Here is a 12047-nt window from a genome sequence, read left to right on the forward strand (position 1 = left end):
CATAAAACCAGATTCTGTGCTACAGAGAGAGGAGCCAAATGTAGTTTGAAGGCATCTTTGTTCTGCTCATATTCTGGGCTGTTGTAGTTGCTGAAATGTAAGTTACTGTCCCAGGTGCCTACGTGCTGGAGTGAGGGCATTATGGCTACTCCAATTCCTGATTACCTCAGCGCCACCCCCTTATGCCCAGGCTTACAAAAGAGCGTGATGTAGGGAGAATTCTCCCTTGGCAGCTTGCAGTTCATTTACAGGCTTTACAGCCCTTATATGTTGACAGAGTGGTATACAGATGCCATGCAGTTCTTGCGGCAAATGGTGGCTGCAACCAATTAGGCCACTCCCAACCACAGGCCACTCTTTGAATCTACTCTAATTCATGGCCACAAAGTAACATTTCTGGAAGCCCCTAAGTGACACAGGTGCTTAAGTCCCATTTCTGAAAGTGATTTAGGAGACTAAATCACTTTTGAAAATGGGCCTGAAGCATCCATGTCACTTAGGTATTCCTGAAAATATTACCAACTACGTAGTCTCCTGCCCACCCAGATACAGAATGCTGGCTCAGACCACAAGCCAGCATGCTCTTCCCTTGTAGAGAGATCTAGAGCATTTTTGGCCAAACCTCGGCAGTCCATCTACATGCATCATTGTCTTGTGGAATTACTGAATTCATCCCTCCCTGAGATTGAGCCACAGTTTAAAGATGCCTGCACAAAAGCTGCAACATGCCTGGTTCTGTGACAAAGAAACCAGACAAATATAACAGCCTTAAAACCAAATCGAAAAGACATGTCATATACTAGTGAAGACAACTGATATCCACAGTAACCACAATAATGAGAAAAGTAGCGGTAATTCACTTAGCACTACTTCTCAGCACACTGAAGAGGAAAATGTGAGCTGACGACAGCAAGGGAAGCTGAATGGCCCCTGCACTCTCCATCCCTTAAGAAAAGGGAAGTTCCCAATGCCCCTTAAGGGAAAGCTATCAAGCAGCTCAATAAATATTTGGATTGTAATTGGCAAGAAGAGTGGAGCTCCTGGCATCCCTCTAAGATTTCCAAGCAAAGATGTCCTGGAGAATCACTATATGAAGGAGGCGGCAGGAAGGTCAGGACTGGGTAGAAAGGTTTCTTTGACTCTGACAAATTATTTTTTCTTTTAACACTGATTTTTAATTTCAGACTGTATAAACCCAACATATTGTTACGCTGGGGGTTGAGTGAAACCTCATTGAAGTTAGTGGATGTAACAGCAGCCCTTCATGCAGGACAAACATAAAAAAGCAATTAAGCTCCTGTGTGGTATAGATAGATGAAACAATAAGAGCCGCTACTCAAAACACAGACCACATGCGAGCCTGGAGGAGTTCAATCTTGTGGTCAGAGGAGTCTTCCCTGGGGTCTGAATGTAAATGCATGGGACTGGGTGTTGTTTGATGGAGCCATGTGTGTGACGGAGAAGGGGAAGAAACACCAGAGAAGGCAGCAAGGAAGCTTTCATAGCATGATTTTGAGAAAAAAAAATTAAGGAGTCAGCTGTTGGGTGGAAAGAGGCTTGGAACAGTGAAAAAAGACACTGTCTCCTATTGTTTGTTTCATACTCTGTTCAGGGACACAGAATTTTACATACATTCTTTGAAAACAAACAGGACTGCATCAAAGAAATACCTGCCTCAGGCATCGGTGTATCCCCCAAATGGAAACAATCTGAAAGATCCCGAATACTGGCTAACCACTCAGGTCAAAAGGGGTAAATATACCTTACTACAATACATTGATCTTAACAGGGTCCTTCTCAACACATCCTCATCGAGTCCTGGCCCCTCATCCTGGCTCCACAGATCTGTGAGCCATTAGTGATTATCTCTGAGAACTCCTGGAGGATGGGAGAGATCCCAGAGGACTACACAAAGGGCAAATATGTATCTATTAAAAAATGGGAATAAGGACAACCAAGGGAATTGCAGACCAGTCAGCTTAACTTTGGTACCCAGAAAGATAATGAAGGAAAAATATCAATTTGTAAGCACCTAGATGATGATAAGGTGATAAGTAACAGTCAATGTGGATTTTTCAAGAACAAAATCATGTCAAACCAACCTAATATGTTTCTTTGACAGGGTAACAAGCCTAGTGGATGGAGGGAAGCCGAAGACGTAATATAGCTCGACGTTAGTAAGACTTCTGATACTGTCTTACATGACCTTTTCATAAGCAAAGTAGAGAAATACAGCCTAGATTAACTAACAAAGTGGGCACATAACTGGTTGGAAAAGCGTACTCAGAGAGTAGTTATCAATGGTTCACAATCAAGTAGGAAGGGCATACTGAGTGGGGTCCAGCAGGAATCTGTTCTGGGTCTGGGTCTAGTCAATATCTTCATAAACGGTTTGGATAATGGCATAGAGAGTACACTTATAAAGTTTGCAGATGATACCAAACTGGAAGGGGTTGTAAGTGCTTTGAAGGACAGAATTAGAATTCAAAATGATCTTGACAAACTGAAGAAATGGTCTGAAATAAACAGCTTGAAATGCGATATGGACAAAAGCAAATTATTACACTTAGGCACAAATAATAAATTGCACCAATACAAAATGGGAAATGACTGCATAGGAAGAAGTACTGCAGAAAAGGATATGGGGGGTAATAGTGAATCACCAGCTAAATATGAGTCAATAATGCAATATTGTTGCAAAAGACTTAAATTGAAGAATTGTGTCCAGTTCTGGGCATCACACTTCAAGAAAGCTGTGGACAAATTGGAGAAAGTCCAGGGGAAAGCAACAAAAATGATTACAGGTATAGAAAACATGACCTATGAGGAAACGGGAGGGATAGCTCAGTGGTTTGAGCATTGGCCTGCTAAACCCAGGGTTGTGAGTTCAATCTGTGAAGGGGCCATTTAGGGATCTGGGGCAAAAATTGGGGATTGGTCCTGCTTTGAGCAGGGGGTTGGACTAAATGATCCTGATATTCCATGACTTCTATTCTAAGACTGAAGAAATTGGGTTTGGTTAGTCAGCAGAAGAGAAGACTGAAGGGGGACATGATAACAGTCTTTAAGGATGTAAAAGGTTGTTATAAAGAGGAGGGTGACAAATCATTCTCCTTAGCCACTGAGGATAGGAAAGTAGTAATGTCCTTAAATTGCAGCAAAGGAGATTTAGATGTTAGGAAAAACTTCCTAACTGTAAAGGTAGTAAAGCACTGGAACAAATAACATCAGGTGGTTATAGAATCTCAGTCATTGGAGGAACAGGTTAGACAAACACCTGTCAGGGATGGTCTAGATAATATTTAGTCCTGACTCAGAGCAGAGGACTGATGACCTATCAAGATCCATTTAAGTCCTGTATTTCTATGATTCTATGATAACAATGAATTTTGAAATAGACACAGAAACAAAGAATGTTAATAGCAAAGCAACCAATAAGATACACACCCTACTTACTATTCTCAGCCTGAGATTCAGGAGATAAGGGCTCAGTTCCCAGTTTTCACTGACTTCCTGTGTGACCTCAGACAAGTCAACTTATCTCTCTGAGCCCCAGTCCCCCATCTGAACATAGGAGATAACACTATTTTCCTTCTCCCATCCTTAGTCTGCCTTGTCTAGCCATTGTGGGCAGGACTATCACTTACTACGTATACGTACAGCCCCTAGCATAATAGGGCTCTGATCTTAGTTGAGAGCTCTAGGCACTATGACAACAATACTGTAATGTACTGCACTAAAAGGTGTCAGGCTCTAAGTGTGCCTTCTGCAGTTTACAATGAAAATGCTGGTACCCTTCTAATACTAAATTAAAACAAAGAATCCTAAATTATGAATTGGTGGCAGTACCTCTATATTAACATCCTATAACAGTTTTAAAAGATATTTAAAACAACTTTCATTTTTAATGCCCATATTTTTCAAAGTTAATATTGGCTGTCTCTACCATTCTACAATTTTTTAAATTCTAGAACATATTGTTTTTAAACTTTTAAAATGCACAAATAGAGTCTAATACACACTGCAGTTTAATTGGAGATGGGTCTGACCCACAAAATTTGGATCATGATCCAAAATTCTCAAAGTTCAAGAACCAGTATTTTGCTTCTGGCCTATATCTAATGTTGACAGAAAGTGAGCAAATGGAAGAATATACATTTCACACTTATTTTGTGGTAGAATTCCATGCAAACAACAAGAAAGTACCTTCTCTGAACAAAGTTATGTATATTTCCTCAAAAAGGCAAAATTGCTGGCAGAAGCATGAAGCCAAGGTATCAGTATGTTCTGATAAGCAAGTCTTTTCATATGGCAAATTGAGAATAGAACAGAAAGTGACACTAGGTACAGACAATTCACATTAAACTTTTTAAAGATCCAAAAAATCATTTTCAGAGATCTTCTATTTATTTTACAACCCTGTATACCATATGATCCATCAGCAAAGGTATTTATATTTGTGGTATGAGTTTGTACTAATGAAAACAACTTTTGCACAATATTCTGATACAAAACTGTACAGTAGAAAAATATCAGATTACAATCCTAGTTTCTAAATGTAGTTTCTGAATATCTTATTTTCAGATCTATAGCATATGAGAGCCCAGGAAAGGTTTCTTATCTAAGAAAGGTCTCAGTCTTTCTTCTTTTCCTTTCATGGTATCAAAAAAGAGCCTACCACATACAGATATTTACTATGGTAATGGTGAGATCCGGTCACTAAGACCCTCAACTGTTATTATAAGGCTGATTTGCTCATTGGAAATCACAAGTAGGTTCAAGCAGCTTAGTTAATTTGCATATTTTCTCATTTACACTGTGCACTCCCATTATTCAAAAAGAGAGAAAACCAGTTTGGTGAGTTTTGTTAGAACAAAAGGAGTCTTCATTTCATTATGGCAAATGGCAGTTACTCAAGCTTTCAGATTATTACAGTTCAATTCCCAAAGGTGATGAGGTGGGGAATAGAAAGATGGCATGCAAATAAGTATGGAAGCTTGAAAAGCTTCTTGTGCCTCCCCATGGACCAAGTTCAGTGCAAGTATTTCAAAAGCTCACACGGGTCTAATGTTTTATGCATAAATAAGGTTCATTCAGTTAATATTGGCCTGTGAGATTTGAACACAGTGTGACAATGTTATTAGTGGGGGGAAAAGTGGGACTCCATGGATACCTCCTTCATCAGATGGCCTTGTTAATTCACTGCAGTAAGAAAGGCTAGGGTTTGTCTCAGAACCATCTGACTTTTCATCTCCCAAACTCATGCCAAAAGTACTGGTGGAATGGAAATGCTGTTTATTATAACGTCTTGCTTTTTCTACAAAGGGGAAAAGAATACTGCAGTAAACAGTTAGCTGACAGAAGAGCAAAACAGAACAAAACAAACAACACAGCAAATGATTTATGTAACAACAGCTTGAAGGTGAACTTTCTTCATTTGCACATTCATTTGGAACATCACTGGTTCAAAAAAGTTTGACTAGGACTTGAGTGGTTTGTATCCTGCCTCAAATGGTACAAAGAAGGTGCAGAAAGGAGGCCCAGGTGCAGAGATCCTAGGAAAAAACAGGCTGAAAAATGGAGCAGAGAAGAAAGATGGAAAAAAGCTGCAATTGAAAAATAAAGGCATTATTCCACCCCTGATATATACAAAAGTCTCTCAGATTAAAAAAAAAACGGGCGCATTTGCTTTTAAATTGGATCATTGTTGGAAAAAAACATGGCTTTAAATCACATGGGAAAAGGCCTGATATTCAAACTTATTCAAGCACAAACTCCATAAAATTGCTTGAGAAGTCTGCAAAGCCTCACACATGAAAGTGAGTGACCCATCTGTAAATTAAATGCTATTCTTTTTATAGACTCAATATACAAGTGATTCTAGACAATTTATATTGATTTTCAGTCCTTTAATTACTTAGCCCCAGATGGAAGGAGAGAGGGTGGAGAAAGTAATGTTTGGAAATATCAGTTTTTTCCCCCCAAATGTGGAAAACTTTGAGGAAGATTGATGTGAAAGAGAGCAAGAAATTTGGTGAGATAAATAATTTCTAACCAAAATTTCTATTTTTTACTAGGGTAGTGAATGCAACAAAAGGTGGCTGCATTTGCCTTTATTCTCTATAACTCATATGTGATCAGCTGACATGATGATTATTTCTATTACTATAATTAAGTTTCCATAAATGTTTCCCATAAAAAAGATTTTCTGGGATTTATAACTCAGTCAAGATAATTTTGTTCTAGCCTTTAACTTGCCTTATAGTCTCTCTGCCTAATAACACATTTTCTTTTGTAATTTTCATACAACATCAATTTGGAAACAGAAGTGTCCGCTAAAATGGCCATCTTTTTTTTTCACAGCAAGATAAATATAGTCTAGCTCACTGTATAGGTTAGGAGTTTAGCATCCTGACACGTCAGTAGTCACCACTGTATTTTAATTTTATGTATATTTTTAAAGAAGAAATTTAAAGATTTCAAATAGTGTGGCTGTAGGGCATGAAGGAAGCTTATGAAAATGTCGAGGATGCTTATAAAATGTGCTTATACTTCATCGATAGTCTCCTGGTAAACTGCTTGTAAAACTGATTTGGATTCAAACAAGAAATCTGGCCAGCTACTAGGACCTGACTCAAAGCCTACTAAAGACAACTGGAATGTTTCCAGTGGCTGTAATGGGCTTTAGATTAGGTCTCCTTAGCCTCTAATATGGTGTTTTAGGATCTTTATGGTTAGGTATTTTGAAAAAATAAAAACATAAAAATAGCAAAGAAAGATAATTTTAACCAGTTTTACACTTGGAAGAATCTATTTTAAATACATTTTTAATATTTAAAGAATTCCAAGCTTAAGAGCTCAAAAGACCAAGGGTGAAATCCCAGTCCTGCTGAAGTCAATGGCAAAACTGCCAGTTGTTTTCCATCACTAAATGTGAATTATTGTTAATAAACTGTCTGCAAATCAGCTTAAGTTCTTCTTTAAAAAAAAAACAAAAAAACACACTCTTGACCGCCCCTGCTTTCTTTATTAAGGTGAGTGGAAATACTTTTTAATCAAATTCAAAACGCTCTTTAAGCCCCTACCACTAGTAGAAAACAAGGCAATAATGGAACTCAGGCCATAATATTTGTTGCCTGTTTTTTCCCCTTTCCCCTAACCTCTGTCTACTTATCTGTCTATCCTCAGATTGTGCGCTACCTAAGAGCAGAGACTGGCCTTTCTTGAATGTTTGGAAAGCATAAAGCGCATTGCAGGTGCTTCTGTAAATAAACAAATGACGGGTGCAAGCAAATATAATACATTGTAACCCATAAACAAAAACTGCACAAGACCATGAAATTTATTTTATGAATCAAATCCTCCTGTATCTTTGAAGTTTTAGTGAAATCCAGTTATCTGGAAATCAGGACAAGAGACTTCACTACTATTGGACTTACTATGGTTTTAACTGTAACTGAAAACAGTAATTCTAGTTTAAGATAAATGCCTTCACTGTTTCTTAGTGGTGTGTGAGAATATAGTTATAATTTCCTTTAATACACTCATTTTAAAAGTAGAATGGTTGTAAAATGAAAAAATACAACATATGGCTGTCATATTGACCTGAAAAATTGATACAACAGCTTCATTAAAAAGCGGATTTGGGGAAAACTCAAGATAGAAGCAATACCAGAAAGTATACGCAGACTCCTAGACTGAATACTGTCTTCCAGAGGATCAATGTCGAAGATGGAGCCAGGATCTGTGCGCCAGACTTTGAGGTCTTTTCCCAAAAGAAAGAAATGATAAGACAGACAAGAAGTGAAGGAAATAAAAGCATGAGAACAAGAAGTTTTAAAATGACAGGGATTGCCTTGATCTAGACATTAATGGAAAGATCTAGACATTCCTAGACAAGAAAGCATTTGTTTCTTAGGGCACAGGCCACATCTTACCCCATAATATCCCAAAGCACTGCTGGACCACAACTTATTAATTTAGTAACAATTTTAACCATAAGGCTTTTCCTCAAAATTCTATACAGAAATCATTACAAACTTTGCAGTTCACCACCCTTTATTGGATAGCTTAGAATAGAGGTCTACAGATTAAAAGGTTACATTTTATATGAAGACTTCATTTATAAACAATGTATGAAAGATTAAAATGATTAAAAGCTGTTTTACTAAATGACTACTCAATAGTTATAGAGTTCCACAGATCAAAAGGTTGCTTATAATCATGTATATATAACCATCTATAAAACCTTCTGTCGATAGGCTTACCCCAATCTGTAAAATGTACTGCTTGTGGCTGTAACATGCTTATCGAATCTACTAATCATTTCAAAAATCAAATCTTGATACTAAGTGTGACCAAGTAAAACATGGATCTATCAGATAACAGAGAAAAAGGCAAATTGTACATTCATTCATTCATGTCTTCTTGCTAGACAAGCCATCTGCAGGATCTAGTGGATCCCAATATGCTGGATGAGATTAAATGAATTTGGCCCTGTTGCTGTTGGGGAGTGGAATCAGGCTAATGTATAAGTCGGTAGGTGAAGCAGTCCCTGGGGACCCCAAATATGTGGCATCCCAAGTGTTTTATTGGATTGCTTATGCCAGATCCCTGCAACTGGTGTCACAGCAAGAGCAGGCACAGCCAAAAAAACAAGGTCCACAGCCTGGGGCTGGATTCATTGTGTGCGCTACGTGTTATCTGCTACAGCCTTGCGTTCTAGCATAGTACTAGCTCCTGCAGACAAGATGAATGGAAAGCCAATGTACGGTCATTTAGCCCTAGCAATGACCATTTGAACATCTATGTAAAGCACAAACAGGCTTGAAGGAGGAAGTGAATTGGTGAGTCCCCTATTTTTCACACTTTACTGTGCATTTCTAAATAAAAAACATGAAAACTACGTAAGGACTTCAGTATACAAACCATTTAATTATTACATTGATTTTGTGCTCCTGTGTAGTCTGCAACAATGTATATAGAACAAGAACCTTGCAACTCACTTCATCAGCTGGGGCACTTCAGCTTCATTGTGGCCTCTTTCCAACTGAAAATATTGCTGTTGGGTGTTTACCTATATGAGCTGCAAAGACCCCCTTTACTTCACCAGTCCATAGACAGATCAGAATTTGGTGGCTGGGGCTGTGAAATAGCCCATTTATTTCAATGGTTTTGGACTGTCCTATTATGCGTAACATAAAATTCCATTTTCTAGAGCAGAGTTGTTAATTTTGGCATTGTTCAGGCACTGGAAAAAGTTGTTAGGGCCCCACTGATTACACTTAGAGAGCCCACCAAATAGGTTCTAATAAGGAAGTGTTACTCCCTACCTGAATGAACATTTATCAGTTAGGGTTAACTTAAAGAGAGTCATGGCTGGTATCTTCTGTAGCTCACGAAAGCTCATGCTCAAATAAATTGGTTAGTCTCTAAGGTGCCACAAGTACTCCTTTTCTTTTTGCGAATACAGACTAACACGGCTGTTCCTCTGAAACCTGTTCTTTGACCCTGCAATCTTTTCCAGGTGCCAAGGACATCCCCTGAAGAAGGAGTTCTTTGATTCTGTTTAAGCAAGTCTATATGATTGCAGGTCACTTGAGAAAGACATTAACTGAAATATTAGTAAATGTAAAGCTCTCAAGTTTGTCATGGGCTATTTCTGTTAAATAATTGTTGTTTTTTGCTTTCACTTTTTGAAAAAAAAGATGTGTTTCTTTATTTTTTCTTTTATTAAAGGACTTCTACTTGACAAATCGTACAGAAGTGCTAACTTTTTCACAATAAGTTATTTATAAGCGGGGAAGTTTATGTTCTGAGAGATGAGCTCAGTTATGAGTGACTGGAGTACATGCCACTGAGCCCTTCTGTCATACTCATGGTTGCATAAGTGAATTACACATACACAAAACAAAAATAAAGCTTACAATGCAGCACTGGCTGGGTTTTAAAACGTGTGCTGAATAAGATGTTTTGAACCACACGTATGTGTGAGCTCTTCTACTCCTAGCTGACTACCTTGCTTCTAGGTTTGGAAGTCAGGTGGTTGTTCTGGCTTTGGGGTCTCCATGGCAGGTCAATGATTCCTCTGACTAGGTTGTGTTGCCCTAGTACCAGGATGTGCAAGGCCTTCACAGTCTGGAAAGCTTTCTTCCACTGAGTAGAGCTCTGTCACTCCCCGTTATAAAATTCTCTATGATAGAAGGCCATGTCTTCTTAGTCTCCATTCAATTCTATCATAAATTACCCTTGTTATTAGGTAAAGAAGTCTCTAGAATGAACACCTTGGGGATTCTTGTGGCCTGTATTTGTGCCAGGCAGAGCAGATGAGAAAATAGGATAACCAGAAAGAGAAAAATGAATAAAGCAAGGTTCTCTTCCCCTTTCTCATTACATTTTTGCTAACTTTTAGGATTTAGATTTTCTTTTTTCAGTTTGAGCAAATATTAGTTGATATGAAAATTCAGAGAGCCCAGCTGAACTTAAGACTTCAAAATGTTATGGCCCAGAGAGCTACTGTGTCCATTTCCTTCTCTCTGACCACTTATGGCCTTAACCTGAACAATCCTTTAGAGCAGCTGTTCTTGAGCTGTGGCCTACCTGAAGAGCTACTGGCAAGCCAGAGAATGAGATGTTGTCAGAACAGTGCAAAATGCTAGGACCAAGTGTACCACTCTTATGCAGCATTCCCAAGACATTATAGGTAGGGAGGGGAGGTGATTGATGAAGGGGGTCCTTTCCTTATGAACTGATCTGCAGAATTTAAATCTTGGAGAACCATTGCGTTAGAGGGATACACATTTATTCAAACTGAAGAACACTGTAGCCCTAGATCTCTCTTGAACAGTGATGCCAGTTACATCAATGTTCAAGTTAAAGAAAAACTGCATTGACTATTTATAGCATCTTACAAAGTTAGGTAGCAAATGAGAACATATCCCCCCAGCTTCTAGAAATACCTTACTGTTTCAGATCTTCATAATATTAATAGGTTTCAGAGTAGCAGCCGTGTTAGTCTGTATTTGCAAAAAGAAAAGGAGTACTTGTGGCACCTTAGAGACTAACCAATTTATTTGAGCATAAGCTTTTGTGAGCTACAGCTCACTTTAGTCTCTAAGGTGCGACAAGTACTCCTTTTCTTTTTGCATAATATTAATGATTTAATTAGAAGCTGCCATTGTACTGATACTTCAGTACAAGTTTCACACTGGAAAATGCAGACTAGGAATGAAAGCATTGACTACTATTTGAATTCATAGGAGAGGTGGTTCTACTTCTAAATAAAAAAATAGAATTTATACCTTAAAACAAATGACTGCCTCCCCATGCATTCCAAGGGTGAAGCTGAATTCTCTCAGGGCTAACCTACAGCAGACTGTCAATAGCAGTTTTCTACTGGATTATTTATTTGCATTAAATATGATAAAGTCTCAAATATAATAATTTACTCTTTGTAGTTAGATGTAGTGATTAGAATACCTTTTATATTACTCTGCAATTTTCCTCTTCTTATGGCTTTGTAAAGCTAGTATCTAGTTTTTCATTTTAACATTTGATTACTTAATGTTCTCATTACTTTGAAGCTGATAAGGTTGATTACAATTACCCATTCTGCCTGACAATTATTCTCTGAAACCCCAATTCTGACCCTTAATTTTAATTTAAAAGAAAAAAAACTCACAAAATAATGAATTGAGGAAGAGTGTATAGTGACTAATAAGGTAAGCTAATGATATTTAACACCATCATCACAATGGGAGGCAAGTAAAATGAAAAAAGGGGATATTTTTCTTGGTTATAAGGAGAAGGAGAAGCAGAGCCTTTTATCTTCACACAGATCTCTGGACAGCAACATTATTTAAGAACTTACCAACAATTATTCCGGGTCTTCTATCCATTTCAACTATATGTGGATGCACTCCCTTATATGCAGCATCACTCACAACCTGGGTGTTTTTTCTCACCCGTTCTGTCACAGGATCATCCACCACTGGTGTAAAACCTCTGCCCTTTGTCTTCTCAAAATCTTCATGATATTTCACCTGGAA

The 12047-nt window shown here is 38.1% G+C and overlaps 1 protein-coding gene across 14 annotated transcripts in view; it reads right to left on the bottom strand.

The window, feature by feature from the left end:
- The window catches only part of NEBL (nebulette), a 455293-nt gene that overhangs the window by 71309 nt on the left and 371937 nt on the right, over positions 1-12047 (bottom strand). For 8 of the 14 annotated variants that reach the window (XM_078851827.1, XM_078851823.1, XM_078851824.1 and 5 more), the window contains 3 exons: positions 11870-12041; positions 7673-7765; positions 5174-5317 (listed from right to left, as the gene is read on the bottom strand). In XM_078851827.1, coding sequence (XP_078707953.1) covers positions 5174-5317; positions 7673-7765; positions 11870-12041 — 409 coding nt within the window. Of the gene's footprint in view, positions 1-5173; positions 5318-5365; positions 5607-7672; positions 7766-11869; positions 12042-12047 lie in introns of those variants that run through there. The other 6 variants (XM_078851828.1, XM_073334200.2, XM_078851830.1 and 3 more) reach the window with 5 other exon arrangements.

This window comes from Lepidochelys kempii, chromosome 2 (assembly GCF_965140285.1).
Source record: "Lepidochelys kempii isolate rLepKem1 chromosome 2, rLepKem1.hap1, whole genome shotgun sequence".
Lineage (NCBI taxonomy): Eukaryota > Metazoa > Chordata > Testudines > Cheloniidae > Lepidochelys > Lepidochelys kempii.